This window comes from Diorhabda carinulata, chromosome 3 (assembly GCF_026250575.1).
Source record: "Diorhabda carinulata isolate Delta chromosome 3, icDioCari1.1, whole genome shotgun sequence".
NCBI lineage: Eukaryota > Metazoa > Arthropoda > Insecta > Coleoptera > Chrysomelidae > Diorhabda > Diorhabda carinulata.
In genome coordinates this window covers 24,697,023-24,715,942 of record NC_079462.1, presented here as the reverse complement: position 1 = coordinate 24,715,942, position 18,920 = coordinate 24,697,023, and the positions used below count along the sequence as shown (strand labels likewise).

The window sequence follows — 18,920 nt, the reverse complement described above, 5'->3', positions numbered from 1 at the left end:
AATAATGGATAAAATAATAAAACAATTATAAAACTATACTGGATGAATAAATGTAATAATTGGTTAACAAAAACATGACACCAGTGACTTCATTACTTTATGCAAATGATGTAATATTAATAGCAAATACTACAAATAGACTGTAAAAGATAGTGATTATATGAACTAAAGAAATAAAAAATTTGAAAACGGAAATGATACTAATAAAACTAAAATGAATATCATAAATTATAAACGTGATTTGAATACTAATAATATAAAATACAGAGATAAAACACAAGAAAGAGTAACAACATATGTTTATCTGGAGAATGTATTGAAATATGGTGGGAATAATGAGACAGATATAACAACATATAAGAGGGACAAATGTGGAAATGAAGAGATAAGACAAATAACAAACTCAGAACAATAAGAAAAATGAAAAGGAAACAGTAAAATCTGGGTACACCTATTTTTAGAATGAAAGGATATAGAATTAAGAGAAAAGTGATGGAAAGACAGTATTATCAATAGAAGAAGAAGAGGTTGGCAGAGAGGGTATATCAAAACAGGAAACAGGGGATAAGAAAGGGAATGAAAAGATTAGCAAGAGACAAGAAAGAGTTAAAGCATTGGGAATGAGATGAACTGAAATTCTTTTCAGACACATGAAAATGTATAAAGGGAACACAAGAAGCACTTTGGGAGTTCTGAGGTACTTTAGAGGATCTTGGCATAATTAATAGCAGCAACTTTGGTGTGTTAGCTTTTTTAATACACCCAATTAATATTATTATATATAATATTTATATTCTTTTAATAGTTTTAATTATACTAAATCTTGACTGACAATTATTTTAACTATAATACCCTAAATTTTAGTATTTTGACAGCACAAATTATGGGAATTATCTATAGGGTTTTGCTAACTTACATAGATATGGGATATTACCAATTTCATACTGAGGCAATTTTTAATTTGACATCCTGTATTTTTATATATAATAAAGAAATAAATATCATGCTTGATAAAATTTTGTTATTATTATCCATTTTAATAAAATTTACAGGTTATTGAAAAATTCTGTCCATGATATTCTTGTAGTTATTACATTATATATATATATATATATATATATATATATATATATATATATATATATATATATACATATATATACATTATACATATATTATTTGATGTAAACAATAAATAATTTATTATCAATTTAATTACAGTCAGTTTCAGTACATTTTCATAATATTCTGTGAATTTAAATTTGATAATAACTTCAGTTAGTCATTGATAATTTTCCTTGTTTTTCTAATCCTTCTTCCTGATTATTAAATCAGAATATAAACAAGTTATACAACAAATTTCAATTGTTTTCCACGGAAATTTGCTAATGATGTAAAATCTAATTGTTTAATAGATTATGGTAATATTAACATTTCTTTTCAATTAATCTTTTGTTTATATACAAAACTTGTTTTTGTACCTATAAAACATATATGTTTGAATTTGAAAGAACTAGATTTCTTATACCTATTTATATTGATATTTGGATTATTGCTACAAAATATTTCTCAAATAACAAATTATTTTCGGAATATTTCAATATAAAAAAAAATAATACAAATGTGAATTAAAAAATTGGAACTTGACAGTCATAAAGTCCAATCAGCAATATAATCAATCTGATAGTCACAGAATCATGGACATTGAATCTCTTTTTTGTTAACCCTTGAATTGATGGAAATGTTTTGATGAAATACTTACATCATCAGATTCTGATAAATCTATTGTACCATCTTTATCATCATCCAGTTGCTTATGTAATTGTTTTATCGCTTCTAATCCTAATCTATCTTTCTGTGCCATAGCTAAACAGGCAAAATCATCTTCACTGCAGGTATCAAAATTGCCTGAAATTGATAAATAGCTGATACTAGATTTCGTTAATAGAAAAAATTTTATTTACCTTGAAAAACAGTAGATGGATTTCCTGTATATTGATTGATTTTAGGATATTCTCCACTTGTTTTATAACCATCTGTAGTTTCGGGAACTGTATACTCGTTTGAAGATACATACTTGTAGTATAAATTGAAAATTATACAAAAAATAAGGCCCCTTATATTCATTATAATATATAATTATCGCAGCACAAAACTTTTAACAAAATATACAATTAAATCATATCCACAACTTATTATCATAATATTTTTTGTAAATTTTTATCATGACATTTCACCATTTGCTCCTCTTAACAGTCAAGGTTGAGGTTGACAGTTTTGTAGTACGACGATATTTTAGTGGTGTGTACTCGTCTTTTATAAATTTTTCAAAGATCTGAAGTTTTATAAAAAATACATTCTTGTACATTGCATGTAATTGCATTACAATACAAAAAAAGATATAATCAAACGCTACGTTTTTCTATAAATTTAAAAAAATTATTACTATAGATTATGCAACACAAAATACAAATAAACATAGATGAAATATTAGAAAAATAGGAGCTGCATGGAAAATGCTATTGGACAATAAACTATTTCCTGAGTCTTATAACAAAATAATTTCGGTCATTGGCATACGTAAAATCCATTTATCTTGTTTACAAGGATACTAAATTTTGGTGAATTTATTAGGCAACTAGTATAGCTTCTCATATATTTACAAAATAATTGATATTTTTTATATAATTAGTCATGTAAATATGTATTGATATTCAAAATTATCTCTGGCTACGTAAGAATTAATTTGAGTAGAGGGGGATATAAGCATTTGCCTATTGTAAAAGTACTTTCTATTATTCACACCGGCTTCTTTAAAAATCAACTCTCGTCTAAAAGAGCATTGATGAAGTCGACCTTAACACAAATATTTTGTAAAAACTAGAACTTTGTTCTAGATAGGGTAAAATAGTAATAAATAAAAATGACTATATAAAAATTTTATTTTTGAAAAGATGACTTTACACTTTGAATTTTCCTCAACAGAATTTGATTTTCTCTAGCAATTTTTGCTTCTTGACGTTTCCGATTGATTGCCGCGCTTGATAATAATTTAAATCCACTAGATTTTGATTGATACTGGTTAGGTCTTCGATTATGATACAATATTTTTTTCATTAATATTTCATTATTTCTTTCAATTTCCCTCAATTCTGGATCTGGAAATGTACGATTATGTCTTACATCATTAGTAGTAGAAGCGCAAAATGTATTTCGACTTTCCGTGACGAGATTGTGGATATCGTCATTTATACTGTTATCTGAAACACCAGCTTCCTCAAAGTCATCGACATAACTTACTTGGGAGTCTTCACTATCAGAATCTTCATTAGGTGATTCCTTTTTATTGTTCGAATTTTGAATGTCCACACACTCATTTGAAGTACTTTGATTTTTTAAATCGTGTAAATCACAAAGGGTCGGAGAAGGAGCTATATTCTGTATGCTGTCGCATATAGTGCAATCGTTTAACTTGTTTAAGATACGAATTCCATCTCTGGGGGCTGTAGCCATAAATATTTTCCAAAACAAATGGTTAATATTCGGGAGATTTTATAAAATGGAACTGTCTTAATAATACTGATATTTTTTGGATAGAAATGTCAAACCTGATATAATAAACATACTCCGTTACTATAGCAGCGTTTATAATTCTCTAACAAAACATTTGCATTGAATTATTTTTCATGTTATAATTTTAACAAGTTTAATCGATATAATATGTCAAGTCGTCGCTCTTAGTTCAAAACGGATGACCTTGATTATTTATATTAAAGAGTGATTGGCCAATCTCAACTTATTTAGGTATGTGCAAATTTTTTTAAAGTTTTTAAATCCTTTAGAAGGCGTCATTGGTGAATTAATAATTAATTCTATCCAGGGCCGGATTAAGCTATGGACCTGGGGGGGGTATAGCCGCGAGCCCCATCTTTTGGAAAACATTATATTTGTACAGAAAATATGTGATATAATTAATTTATTGGAAATACCTATCACTTCTATTACTCTTGTTTTTCCAGGTTTCTGGATTCTTTAAGGGGGCCCTTTAAGCCTCGGGCCTTATAAATCTTAATCCGGCCCTGACTCTATCTACAAAGTGTACCTGGAAAGATGAAATGAATCTTTTAAGAAATAAAACATAACCTTTCTTTTTATTTTTTGAGGTTTAGACTTGCTTGACAAAAAACTAATTTTTAAAATTATTTAAGTTTTGAAAAATCAATAATACTGAGCACAATGTTTACACCACCACTACACCAATATACACTGCCTGATTCCAGTTTCGATAACCAAGTTATCGTCTTCAGAGACTGAAGGTGAAATGTAATTGTGAGTGTTAAGGTTTTTTCTGGTAGCTGCACTTGCAGAATTAGTTCAGGAAGTGTACACTAAAGCGTTATTTGTAGCAGAATCGGCGCTAGTGTCGCTGTTCTTAGTAGCAGTGCAAGATAACTAGTTCACCCAGTTCACTGTACTGCTTGTACTGGGTCTAGAATAAGTTCAATCAACGCAGTGCAATACAATGTAATCTGGAAACGGTAGCATTATATCTTCGTCATATTACATAAAATATTAAAAAGTACTAAATCGTTTTCCATTATTCTTAATACTACAAGGCCTGAATCACATCAAATAACCTCAAATACAACAGTCAACAAATGCTCCATTGCTCTCTGTACTAAATCGTTTTTTGTATCCGATCGAACTAATTCTATACACTCATGAACTGGTCTGCACTGGTCCAGTTCAGTACAGCTACCAAAAACAAACCTTTGGTTAGTAGAAGTGTGAATAGTAGCTGCTTTCCATTAACATCAAAACTTAGATTATTCTGACGTCGTTTAATGTACGTTCCTTTTCCGTCTCCCAAATAAGACCCAACTGAGTTTTTACCAGCAATCTGCACAATGACGTCATTATCTGTGTATAAGATACTCACATAACTGAGTGTCTCAGTTCAATTGAATGTAAATGGAAAGCAGCTAGTGTATTCAATATGAATATCACTAACGGTCCCAGAAATTCCAAATAAGTCGTTTAGTTGTCTTGCCGAGCTGGGAGGAGCTCCGCTCCCGGGCGGAACGGGATCTCAAGCAAGTATTGGAAAACCTGGCAGAGACAGCCTTCCTCCAGCTCTGAGGCCTATTTAGCGCTTGCTTGGCATATTCATACTTTCCCCAATTCTGGAAATCCGCCAGCACTGATATCATTTCCACACCCGGCAAAGACCCTGAATCTTACCGCCCTCTATCGCTCATCAGCGTCCTGGGTAAAGTCCTTAAACGTCTGATCAAAGACAGAATCTGGGACTTCTGTACCGAGCATAATACAATTCTAAAGCTCCAATTCGGATTCAAGCCCGAACACGCACAACGCCATCACCAAGAAGCTCTATGATTTTCTTCATTTCCGTCGGGCAGTTAAGGGTCTCATTGAGGTTGGTTTTCATATCAAACTGCTGGTATGCGGTAGAGTATTCTCTTCAGTCTGTGAGGATGTACTTAACAGACACAAGAACGTGACAACTTTGTCAGACAGGATGACTTTCTGATTAAATAGCTGTGAGTAAGTTTTGTAATGCTGTAGTACTCTTGCCCTAAATATAGCGCTAAGATTTTTGAAGTTAGTTTTCAGATCATTGGCAACTTGAACTGGAATTTTAGGATGATTCTTTGTAGCTTCTTTGGCATGGCGATCTGTAGATTCGTTTCCAGTAATTCCAGTGTGCGATGGAAGCCAGATGAGAAAGGCTGTTATATCAAGAACAATGAGAGTTTGGTAGATGTCATGAATGTTGGATTATTGGATGGTCGGTGAATGGATGAAAGAGAGTCATTACATAAGGTGATATGTTTATTGGGAGGAGAGATAAATTTGAAAGCTTGAAGTATACTGTATGCACACCAGTGCAAACACTACACGTCGAGGGTAAGCGGAAAGAACTTATAAGTTCGTGATTTGTAGTAACTGCGCAACCGACACCGGATTCAGCTTTGGAAGCATCCGTATAGAGAATTAGGTCGAAGGATAAAAAAATTTAATAGCATTTTTTGTTGTAATAAAGATACTTCCAAGTTTCTTCGAATTTTTCTTCTGTATAGGATACATTCTTGCTTATCAAAAGTTTAAGTGCTCTTGATTGACATCTTCCTATATCCCAATGTTGATCCCAAGTGTTTTCTTTGTTGTGTGGGTTCGGTTTTGGACATTTATAAATATTTTTGTTTTCTATTTTGTAATCGTTCATCTGTTCATGTATATGTGTGCAAACATAACATTCAAAATCGGTTATGGGATTATCTGTTAAAATTTGAGATTTCAACAGGTTATTTTCTATTTTCTTTAGAGTTTTATGTGTTAAAAAACTGTTATATAAAGTATCATTTTCATTTACATATTTTATGAATTCCGCCAAAGATTGCGCATTTTTAAAATTCTTCACTAAAATAGCTGAATTCTTGTTTGGCATCCAATCCTAAAAATCAATTATATAATTAGAATCTACATTTAGTTTTGGTGAAAATATACCTTTATATTGGTAGCGCCTAGATAAACGGGTATACTACCAACAATGAGTGGTCTCCAAAATTTTTCTGTCACATAATCTTCACATGCAGCATTTTCAATAGAAATTATAAATTTGTATTTCGCTATAAATTTCATAAATTCCTCATTATAAACATCTAAAGGATATAATTTTGATAATCTGTAATAGAAATACTTTTATATGACATAAGACTTAAATGTATACTGATAAAAAATTACCAGAATAAAACTGAAAATATTTTGGTCTGTTGATAAGTTTGTCTAATCGTTAATTTTTTTAAAATATGTTATTCCGATTAATTGGTCAATTTGAACAGAAAATCAAATCAAAAATCAAGAATTTTTCATTAATTTTGAAAATCACAACAAAAAATTAGATGTGTTACTAGATGGCGCTGAATTTAGTGGTGATCAACAATGTAAGGGTGTTTGATGTTGTATAGTTTTAAAATTTTATTAAATTGATTAATATCTCTTATTATTATTTTGTTTTCAATAATTTTTATGCTTTTAAAATCCGTTATTAATATAAAAACAAACATAGGCACTTCAACTAATGCGAAAACCAAAATAAAATGAGTCATAGTTCAGTGTTAAAAATAGTTGTGCTTCCGGCTTTCATGTAAATGGATGGCAGTTATCCTTCTTTTAGTATTACTTTAATGGGTACCACAAATAGAAAATTTATGTATTGTTTATCAAGTACAAAATTTCAAAAAGTAAGTTTTGTTATAAATTTAGTACAGTTTGAGGAACAACTTTTTCCAAAACATTGACAAAAATGAATATGTAGCTATTCGAAGAGAAAAAAACGTTAAAACAAAAGTTTAGCTGATTTGAAAGTACTGTCGAAACTATACCAAGAAAATATCAAAAAGTTCATAAAATCTTTTTGGAGAACCATGAAAAAGAAGTTTATATTCCACTTCAGTGACAATCTGGCTTGAAAAGATAGTACAGTTTGTTATGTCTAGGGTAAGATGGGGGAATGGCGGTTACTTAAGCATTGATCCATATTTCAATTTATTTTAGTGACTTACCTTACAGATGTAATCATTTATTTACAGGCCCTATATAGTGGACTACAGATATATATCAAACACATTATCAATCTATCACGGGTTTCAAATTTTTCAATAATTTTGTAAAACCCTTCATTGACCACTATTACCCTATGGTGTGGGTAATGGCGGTCTACTGTTGGGGTATTCCGGTCATTCAGAATGAACACAGATTTGCTTCTAACATGTCTTGAAACAAAATAAAACGACATTTTATTTTATAATCTTTATTTTTTATAATGCAATTATCCAAAATATTTTTTTTACATTCTCACCAAAATTACCATTTTGTTAAAATAAACCAAATATATGAAAAATATTTATATTCCTACTTTGAAAATCACACATTGAGATGCATAGGAACCATCTTTTACTTAGTTTCTAAGTATATTATATTTATTTTTTATATTTTAAACAAAATAAACTCTTTTTTATAATTAACCAAACATATTCTTCTTTCTCCGATCTTGTAACGTACTAAAGGGTATGCCGAACGTCTTGGCTGTTGATCTTAGAAAATTTCCAGCACTAACGGCTTCAGGAGCTTTTTTTAAATCCTCTTTGGTCGATTTTCTTTTCGCCTTGTTGCCCTATACAGGACATTACCAGCCATTGACTGGTATTGCCAGCTTAGAATGATTGCCACAACCTCAAAATATGAGTTTGTTTTGTTTGTCACAAAAAACTTGAATAACTTCCACAAAACCTAGCAATACCCTCTTCAAATAAGGTTAACGCCAATGTAGACTAACTGTTCAGTCACAATATAGTACAAAACAGACTTTAAAACTTCTGGAAATTCCGTAGACAAAGCAGTAATGGTGAATCTGCGGTTTTGTTTAATCATTCCGTCAACTCATTGAATCAGATCATGTGAAGCCATCTTTAGACTTTCAACACTATTCACGCACAACACCATCACTTACGAAGTTATCCCCATACACACGACTCATTCACCGATGGATTTCTGCAGCACTATGGCCTTCAGCCTATAGAAAACGAATCATACTTCGCAATTCACACTTGGCGGGAGCATCAATAATGGCGGACATGTTTACGTGGCTGTAGCACAACGCCGACTGACTCCTGAATGTCAACAATGGCGGAGTGTGCAGTGCGAGAGCTTCGCAGTCGCCTACAGCGCATCCCCATTTTCTCCTAGTAACGTATGCTCGGAGCGATCGGAGGTTGAAAAAGAAACGGCCCTCGTAATTAATATATTCAATGGTATAAATCATCTTAAGCTTACCTTTAACTGAATTTATGATTTTATAACAAAACTATTATCTACCTTTAACAATTGTCAAGCTCACTACACGCGACCCAAAATGGCGTCGCTTGGTGAATAAATTTACTCGGCCCCATACTAGATGGCAACATTAGTAAAAATAACAGAATGTTTTTAGAAGTTTAAGATTTTAACGTGGCCGGCATTGCCCATTGACCGCCATTCCGCCATCTTACCCTACATGTTTTGTCTACCATAGGGTCGCATCAGCTACTTAATGCTGATTTGTGGATTAGATACAATACTTTAACTATTTTATTATGTCGATATTATTAATATGGAAGTAAACTAAAATCTGTGTATACAACATTGATAACTTCTTGCTATATAACTGGAAAATAATATTTACATTCAATTTTTACAAAACAACTTGTCTCGCCGGTGCTTCCACTATTCAAAACATTTTCTCACTCATTTTTTTCTTTATCTCTTCAGTGTTGTGGAAGTCGTGTGCTTTGATGTCTCCTTTAAAGCGTGGAAATAAGAAATAGTCACACGGCGCCAGGTCAGGCGAGTAAGGGACGTAACCACGCCATTTTTAGCAAAAATCTGTTAAACTGAAATGGCTGTGTGTGTAGCCGCATTGTTATGGTGGAAGAACTAGTCTCCTGGCTAAAACAAATCAGGTATTTTTTGACGAACACTGTTGAGCAATTGTCACTCGACGATCTGTAAGTACAAGATCTCAAATGTTTGCATATTGTTATTGATTCGGAAAGTTGATGGTAGTCCACAATGAGGTTTATCATTAATCGACATTTCGCCATTTTTAAACCGCATAATTTCCCCATACAATTGTGTTTTTCCCATAGCGTCATCTTTGAAAGCAATATGTGGGAATATTGAATACAAAAATCCTTCTCTTTTAAGATATTGTACTTTTACAATATCGATTTTAATATGATTTTGGACTTTTCCGCTTTAAAACATTTGTTAAACACCTTTTAACCTTGTCAAACAATATATGTTAGTACATATTTCCTAAAATGAAGGTTTTCGAGCTACAGGTCATAAAACCAGGTATAGGTTTATATATAGAATAAAATCTAAAAATGTATTAAGGTTAGGAAGTAGGTAGTTTAGTTCTCTCCGAGCATTAATATTGTAAAAACATACCTCCGAAAAGTGAAATAAAATATTCTTCTAATTGATAACGTATTTAGTTTTTTTTTCATACATACACCATTACCTTATCTATAATCCCAACATAATGAAACAGTTACAGCTCCACGTTGTACATTTAAACTTGGAATCATAAAAAACTAAAGATACCATCAGTGACTTTCTTCAAGATATATAAGTGAGCCATACATACATTATTTTCAAAAAGATATTATGCGGATTGAAGTTCTCAACTGGGTAGATTTTTGCAGCCACTTCCAACAACCTAAGCCTTCCCTGTGAATTCTTCTAATTACTGGTGAAGAAACCGCATGAAAATTCGTTGATTAGTGTTTGAATTAATCGCAAATAAACAGACAGGCAGACAGAAAGACTTTTTTGGGGTAACTGCAACATGTGATAAAATGAAATCAAATAAGGACTTTTGGTGACAATTTATACCGGGATGTGTGCTGTATTGATTATCCCATAAAATGTGAAGCGCTTAATGAATGAGTGAAGGAACTTTATTGTCACAATAAAAAATAAAATACCATAACTATAATGATAAAAGTGCTTACAAATAATATTTATGTTACCAAAATTCTAAAGGTTTTATTCAAATAAAAACAATAAAAACTAGAAAAGATGACAAATGAACTTTGCAGCAATTAAAAAAAACAATTACGTAAGAGCGGGATTTGTTTTTATGTTGCAAAACCCAAAGAAGACATTTGTTTTACCTATACAATAACTATACTTGAGCATCAAGCGAGGAAGATATTAAGGAGGTAAAAGTTATCTGTTTTGGCTTTATTGTCTCATTTTCTTACATAGTAGGTACTTTCTCCATACAAAAAGATTTAAATGAGAGGTTTTTATAGTTTTCCAGTAACCTATTCCACATTTGAAACAAGGTATACAAAAATTTTTTTGAAAGCTTGCCATATGCAAAGAAAACCTGTTTTCGAGATATTAAAATATTAGACAAGCTAAGAAATAATTCTCTTATTGTTGAAAAAGTTGTGTTTTCTTCATTAGATCATAAATTCATTTATAAAATTAAGTTACCCTTTTGGAAACTCCTTATTTTTCAAGCAATTACCATAACTATCAATTTTTATATATTTCGATAATTCTTCTACAAAATAATCTCTTCCAATAGGGGTATCACAGTCTGATTGTATATATAATACTGGCGAAAGTTGCTTCAAAAACAAATTTTTGTCTTCCAAGGAGACAAAATATTTTTCATCTAAAAAAAGGACAATTCAATTGAAAATAGATACTTAACCACCCTGGGATGTAGCAACCATCAGATTTGAACTTTAAAATAGTTTAAATTGCCAGATACATAAGCAACTAATTTTTATTTACATAAATAATAATATAGTTTAATGCAACAATATAATGAACAACTATCTTGAAAAAGCTATAAGTGGAATAAATTAGTACCTGTCAGAAGACTTAGGTTTCCAAAATACTGCAAAGTTACAGGAAAATCACTGTTTTGGCTAAATGTTGATGTAATATTAAATAAGTCTTGTGTTTCTTTAAATAATATGGGACCATAATTCTTTGGAGATTCTTCATGAAAAATTGCCCAAGGAATTTTTTCGTTTCTTGGCAAAGGAAAATCATGATTAAGAATTTTGCTTCCATAAAACATCAACGCCTAAAACATCATTGTATGAAAACTATTCTGTAAAATAAAGTTTTTTTCTTACTCACACCCAGTTTATTGTCATGCAAATATTCTCTTTTACTACTTAGTATACATTTATATCCGCCAGGCTGGCATTTTACTATCCTATCATAATTTGGCATGAAAGGTGTCCACCATAAAATAATTTTTTGAGACTTTTCATAATGAAATACCTAAAAATTCTGTATGAATTTAATTAAAATTTTTATTTGTGTAAAATTACCTTAATTAAAAAATAAAAAATTATTAAAAGAAATGCAAAGTATAGAAATTTAATAAGGCGCGATAATTTTATTCGGCATAGATAATTCAGTATGAAGAACATCTGGTTTTGAGGTTTTTATAATTTGTGTTACGGTATTATAATGGCATTCTTATAATTTTCGTATTACACATCTCACTTCCTAGACACAATGTGCTACACATTCCTCAAGTTCAAAGTCCTTAACTCAGGTCATCTTATTTAAACAGTGACTGTGATGAATCATATGATTAATATGATTTTTACACGGTACTATCTTTAGTCCTGTTAATGATATAAACGCTTTTTATAAAATAACTAAAAATATTCATAATTATATGAAGTGTTTCGACCTTTATCACTAATAAAGGTTCTTTATAATCTTGAAAAATATCCTACAATTCAAATCGCCGCTGTTTTTTTTTCTATGTGATTAAGTCAATGTCATTTTTGTCAATTATTGAAACTACGTTGTCAAGCCACCTTTTTAGATTTCATGATTTTAAAAGCAGCGAACGAATAAATCTGCTGCGTATGTCTAGACATTTTGAAATTTATCAGTTCTTATAAATTAATCCAATGAAGTTTGCGAGTTTTAATTTGAACTACGAAATCTGACAATGCAGCGCTGTTAACAGAAACTGGCACAGGCGCAGATTCTGCTCTTGACGAAATTTGTTAATCTCAAGGACGAGAGTGGGATCATTTGGAATTTTCTTTCTTCCATTTGCCGCCTTTGAAGCTGGTAGAGCTTGGTTTTATATCAAGCATTTCGGCTAATTAAAAAGGTAATAAGTTGATAATTTACAGTTTATTGACTTTAACGTTTTTGTTCTTAGTAGGCTCACAGCAAAGAAGTAGTTTTATGAAGTTTTAAATTACGTCTAAGTAAAGTGAAATTTGACATCTTAGTTTTCGGTTTTTGTGCACGTGTACAATTAATTATTTCTTTGTGGTAGCTCATTACATTTTAAAAAAAATGTAAGTTTTTATAGAAACACACCTTTGTTTAATTGAAGTTTTATTACTAACATCTTTATAACAAGTGCGATGACACAATCTTCTACTCTTACCGATCAAGTAATTTGTAAAGCGAAACTGTTAAGAATGTAACATTTCTTATATTTCTTTCAAGTGATTAGTAAGTGTTGAATTACCAGAGATAAAAATGTCAAATGTAAACGTTGCAATATCTCGCAGGTAATATTGAAGGTACATTGCGATAAGAATATCTTGTAAGTGCTGCAAAATTTAAATAGGTGTTAAAAATGATACTGGTATATTAAACATTCGATTTTACTGAAATTACAAGTTAGAATTGGATCCAATAAATTGTCTGTTTTATCAAACGAGAATGTGAAGGGTGCTATGCTCTATTCTGCTTAATTCTTATGCAAAAAGTTGAAATCCCTCTTCCTTAAAATCTCGACAATCATTTGAAAGTTACAACATGTGTACCAGCACAAAACTTGTATGAAGAATCTTTTTTAATACTCAATCATTGCATAAATATGTGAAAATTTTTAATCATTTATATACATAGATCTTCCCATTTAAACCCCATAAAGTGATTCTTATATTTATTATATGATTTCAATAGTTAGAACTTCCGTAAAATCAGCAAGTGTATGTCACTACAAATATTTCATATACCTAATTGGAATATTACACAATTTTCTTCAATAGAATTCTTATTTCAGCAATATGGCAACTGATCATGATCAAGCTGGAGACTGCCCTGATGATGTAGAATCTGTAGAGGAGGAGGAACTTAACCAGGAAATTTCTAGACAAATTGAAAACTTTCCACATGTGTATGCAGCTCTTCAAAGTCAAAGAAATGCTGAAATGCTTGCACTTTTGCCACTCTCAGTAAAAAGGCGAATCAAAGCTTTGAAAAAACTTCAGTTAGATACCACTAACATTGAGGCAAAGTTTTTCAAAGAGGTTAGTGTAGAAATTTTTATTAATTTTTTATAAATTCATGTATATAGTTTTAATATATATTTCACTCATTTCTTCAGGTGCATGATTTAGAATGTAAATATCATAAATTGTACCAACCTTTCTATGAAAAGAGAAATACAATTGTTAATGGTACCTATGAACCAACTGATGAAGAATCTCAATGGCCATCTGACGATGAATCGGATCTTCCTGAAGCAATTAAAGAAAAGATTAAATTGGATGATACAAAAAAAGAAACTGAGGCTACTGATGAGAAGGGCATTCCTGATTTTTGGTTAACAATTTTCAGAAATGTTACTTTGTTGTCAGATATGGTTCAACCTCACGATGTTCCAATACTAAAGTGTTTGACTGACATCAAGACTATTTGCAAGGAAGATCCAATGGTAAGGATATAAGTATATATACTTTTCAAATACAAAACTATTTTTCAACTTATGGTATGGAACTGAATAACTGAATAACTTTAATGCTTCAAGAATTAGTTAGGGTTATCAAAGTGTGCATTATTTTTCCTCTTCTGTTAATGTTATTGTCATAATTTTCTATAGAACCCTCAAATATTTCAGTAATCAATTTAAATTCACAGTATTGTATGTTGACACTGTGGTTTAGAGTATTGAAAAGTGTTTTAATATTTTGATGCATAGTTGTGTGAACTTTTCTTATATTTATGCTTTACAAAGTCAAAAATTCTTATGATGACATGCAAGGGATTATAAAAACTACTAGCCACAAAATCTGGCCATGTTTATTTTCTTTTTTTATTATTTACTATTGAATATTGAATATGTAGATGAATCAATATTTATTAACAATAATAAACATTTTTCTGTTTAATATCTCTTTTCTATGCCAACACATTTTTGTAATTCATGTTGGAATCTGAATACAGTGCAATCTTGAAAGAGTAAAAATATCCATTACATCAGTAAATATCCATTATATCGAGTTATTGGATTTTTGTCAACATGATTATTGATAAGGAACGCCTTTTTCGTTTCTAAGCTATTTCAACTTGAATCTTTAACAATAGTGATGAGCAGCAGTGTTTACATTACTTTCCATCAAACAACAATGATTGTTTTATGAACCAAAGCACATCAAATACTGTTGCGCCATAAAATCGCATACTAGGAGATTAGAGTCATACCTTGGTGAGATTTTTATATAAAGGTTTTGGATTGACAAAATTCGTTAATGAAAGGTGTTTATACTTTTTTTTTTGATAGTTAAAAATTCGTAATAAAGAGATTGTTCGCAAAAAATGTTTGCAATGTAAAGGAATATTTTAAATTTACTCCGATGGGCAATTCAAGGAGATTACGAGGGATCTGTTGAATTGAGGGAGTTGTTATATTGAGGTATGTTACATTAAGGTTGCACTATATATTCTAATTTCCCATGCAGATGAAACTGTTAAATAAAAATAAGAATTTTCTAATACAGTCACTGCGTTGAGACGATTGTTCAAAGTTCTCACTAAATTTTTCTTCACAATCTTCCAAGTATCATTATCTTTTTAAATTTCTCGTACAGAATCATTTTCCACATCAACAGCAATTGCAATAGAGTTAACGACAACAATGAATACTGCTTCGGTATTGTAAAAACTAAGTTGAAGCTGGGCTGATTAGGCCAAATAAATATGGTCCTCTTTAATCAAACTTTAATATAATCGAATTATTTGAGTATATTTTTAAGAGTTCCTTAAAACCTGTTTATATGTCTAAAGTAGTCAGCTGTAGTTTTTGTTTTAAGTTTTGCCCTTTTCAGATTAGGGAACAAAAGATAATTATTTGCCAAAATAGAGCTTTTTTGTTTTTAATTAAGAGTCTCAGTCTAGTAACTATCTTTTCAAAATATCACTTCATCCATAAGGTTACATTGTGTTCTTAAATTGGCATGGACCATCTGTTTTTTAAAGCATCTATGTTTCTTATAGTTACCAATAACTGAAAGCTTCCTTTCACAGGATTCTGTCAGGATTTGTTGCAATCATGTGCTGTCTAGTATTATATTGTAGTCTGGTTTCTTAAGTTGGAATTTCTGGAACCATTGGTGATATTTATACTGAACACACTGAAACCACTAAACAGTGTGTTCTGTATAGTCTGGTTTCTTATTAAATATCTCATCTGGTCAATAGCCCGGTTTCACGAGGTACATTTTTCTATTGCATCTTAATCAACACTGCTAAATTCACCAGCTAAGTCCAGAGAATGTGAATTCAACTAGACAAGAATTGGTCCATTTAAGTTACAGTATTTGTCTTTTTATATTTTAACAGCAAAATGACCTCAATATTTATATTCTTTTTTATTGAATATTGTAGTTATCAAAAAGTATTTTGATATTCATTTATCATTATTCATAGCTTTCTTTTTGGAGATGATTTATTTCATATTGAGCAGATAATATCAGCCCACCTGGCCTCACTTTGATATAGTAGCTAAAATGGAAAGAAAAACTGAGTCATCATTAAATTCATTTTATTCCAAGCCAAAATGCACTTGTCAATACCAAAGTAAAATCAAAATAAATTCGCAAATTTTAAGCAAGATGTTAATCACTAGGCACTAATCAAAAAACAAGTAAAAATACCCACAAACTTTTCAATAATTAATCAAATAACTGAACTGAGTTATTTCCGTTAAACAAAAGTTGGTGCTTCATAGGTAAGAAGGGAGGTAAATATCTCAATTCATAGGATTTGAGTAAAATTAAATGGGACGTAGAATTGAATGAGCTCCACATAAATCCACTATTCAAATTTCTTACAATACTGCTGAGCTGAAAATATATTTACCTAGTGTTATTAATTAGGTATAATACTTTTATACATGTACAGAAAGGTTGAAATGAAACAATTAACAAATTTAAAAAACATGCTGTCATCTTCAAAAAAGTAAATGGTGATTTACCTACATTCACCTATTTTTTTCCAGTGTTGTCTCAAATTACTGATTTTTTTTTTGGGGAAATTCATTTGTTAGTTTCTATCATTCCCATAAAGTATTTTTATTCTTCAAGTCATTTTAGTTGAATTTTCTGATGTGATCAATGTCTGAGCATAAGAAAAAGTATTTAGGATATATTAATAAATCCGCGTGATGGTGCATTTCTATTTTCCTACTGGACAATTTTATGTTTAGCGGAATTGCTCTATTTATGGAAAATAATCTATGATTGATATGTTTAGATATAAGAAGTATCGAAAATGATTATTCCATTTTTTTTTCAGAAATTTATTTTAGAATTTCACTTCTCTGCCAATGAATACTTCACCAATACTGTCTTAACTAAAGAATATGAAATGAAATGTGCTCCAGAGGAGGATGATCCATTCAGCTTTGAGGGCCCTGAAATATTCAAGTGTACAGGTTGCACAATAAACTGGAACAAAGGCAAAAATGTTACTGTGAAAACCGTCAAGAAGAAACAAAAACATAAGAGTAGGGGTGTGATACGTACAGTTACCAAAACTGTTCAAAATGATTCCTTTTTCAACTTCTTCAGTCCTCCAACCATTCCCGAAGATACTAAAGAAGAAGATGTAGATGAAGACTTGAGAAATTTGCTCACAACAGATTTCGAGATTGGTCACTACATAAGGGAAAGAATTGTACCCCGAGCTGTACTTTTCTTCACAGGAGAAGTTTGTGAAGATGAGGATGAGTTTGAAGAAGAGGAGGAAGAGGATGACGATGAAGATGATGGGGATTCAGATGATAAAGAAACTGGAGGAAAGGTTAATAAAGATCAAAATTGTAAACAACAATAGACCATATTGCTGATACTAGGATATAAATTCTACCTTTTCAGTTATCCCACTCCTTTCAAACTGTGCTTCGATATTATTATAAATTATTTGTTCTTTCAATATGTTATGGAAAAAAATTATTTGCATCGATTTATAGAATTCTGTTGAAATTGACAGTTTTGTAGTCAGCCTTGTCCAGTTGTAATATTTCTAAAATTTGTTTTGTAAGAAATATATTAATAAAATCATTTCATATTATTTTGAATTTTACTTTTATACCTGAAATGAATAAAATTTTTCTATTTAGTCACAAATAACTTGTAGAAATGTGTAGATAAGTCAAGCTCGTTCCATTAATATACAGTAGAGCATCGATTTTAGTCTTATTGTCACTATAATATGAATAATATACTGTAACTCGAGTCTTATCAATATATACACCTTATACAAAAAACAGGTAATAGAATTTACAAAACACCTTTAATTATGCAAATTACAGCACTGTGTGTTTAAGGATGCTGACAATAGAAATCAAATATATTACAGAAGTTGAAAGAAAACGCATTTATTGGGAAAACACAATTTTATTGCCACTGAATTCAACTATTTAACAGCCGCTTGCTGAGAACATAATAATAATGACTGAAAACTAAAGTCATAGATCGTTTCTCCGTTTTCAAATTCGACAGAGATAAGCGATTAGACAGGTTCTTGAAAAAACAAATACATCGATTATTCATTCCTTAGAAAAATACGAATTCTTTATGATGACAAATCGAAATGAAATTATACAGGTTGTAACAAAATATGAATCTAATAAGAACATGATTCTACCCTACATTATAATACGTATAAACTATTAACAAACAAGTATCTAATCATAAAACATAATAAATATTTTTTTTGCATATAAATCTCTTAGTCTTTTTGAAGACAAAAGCTGAATGGTGTCACATTCAGTTTGAAGCTCCAGTCACCTTATTTATGAATAAGAGCACTTTAGCAGTTGAACTTGTTTTTTGATGGTGTTTTTTTCACATGTTGGATAAAAACTTTCTTATACCAGTCACCAAAAATCTGTTTCCATCCACGATTTTTTTTAGTTTTTGTATATAACAGGGAGTTTGCTTATGCACTTAAAACATCTAGTTTCCAGGCTGTTTTGCTCTTATAATAATAAGCAGCGGGAGCCTGTGATAGCCAGTTGAGTTAGCGCAAATCCATACGGGCTTTGCTTACTTTGTACC

At 30.7% G+C, this 18,920-nt stretch overlaps 4 protein-coding genes across 5 annotated transcripts in view; 1 reads left to right on the top strand and 3 right to left on the bottom strand.

The window, feature by feature from the left end:
- Positions 1 to 2,289, bottom strand: part of LOC130891567 (stromal interaction molecule homolog) — a 33,988-nt gene extending 31,699 nt beyond the window's left edge. Inside the window, exons 1-2 of the mRNA XM_057796391.1 lie at positions 1,965 to 2,289; positions 1,763 to 1,908 (exon numbers count right to left, since the gene is read on the bottom strand). Coding sequence (XP_057652374.1) covers positions 1,763 to 1,908; positions 1,965 to 2,127 — 309 coding nt within the window. The 5' untranslated portion in view covers positions 2,128 to 2,289. The remainder of the gene's footprint in view (positions 1 to 1,762; positions 1,909 to 1,964) is intronic.
- Positions 2,290 to 2,924: 635 nt separating this feature from the next.
- On the bottom strand, positions 2,925 to 3,694 carry LOC130891218 (uncharacterized). The gene has a single exon (XM_057795824.1). It carries the CDS (start codon positions 3,511 to 3,513, stop codon positions 2,941 to 2,943), a length of 573 nt encoding a protein of 190 aa, XP_057651807.1. The 5' UTR covers positions 3,514 to 3,694; the 3' UTR covers positions 2,925 to 2,940.
- LOC130891215 (alpha-(1,3)-fucosyltransferase 10-like) lies at positions 2,925 to 12,342 on the bottom strand. The gene is made up of 6 exons (XM_057795821.1): positions 11,925 to 12,342; positions 11,728 to 11,874; positions 11,452 to 11,671; positions 11,068 to 11,251; positions 6,529 to 6,706; positions 2,925 to 6,475 (listed from the first exon to the last, which is right to left on the bottom strand). Exons 1-6 carry the CDS (start codon positions 12,024 to 12,026, stop codon positions 6,038 to 6,040), a joined length of 1,269 nt encoding a protein of 422 aa, XP_057651804.1. The 5' UTR covers positions 12,027 to 12,342; the 3' UTR covers positions 2,925 to 6,037.
- A 96-nt stretch (positions 12,343 to 12,438) lies between these two features.
- LOC130891217 (nucleosome assembly protein 1-like 1-B) lies at positions 12,439 to 17,931 on the top strand. 2 transcript variants are annotated; one of them, XM_057795822.1, is made up of 4 exons: positions 12,439 to 12,730; positions 13,643 to 13,889; positions 13,967 to 14,296; positions 17,155 to 17,931. In XM_057795822.1, exons 2-4 carry the CDS (start codon positions 13,647 to 13,649, stop codon positions 17,692 to 17,694), a joined length of 1,113 nt encoding a protein of 370 aa, XP_057651805.1. In that variant the 5' UTR covers positions 12,439 to 12,730; positions 13,643 to 13,646; the 3' UTR covers positions 17,695 to 17,931. The 2 variants fall into 2 exon arrangements, with proteins under 2 accessions (XP_057651805.1, XP_057651806.1); XM_057795823.1 differs by having other exon boundaries at positions 12,665 to 12,923.
- The last annotated feature ends 989 nt before the right edge of the window (positions 17,932 to 18,920 follow it).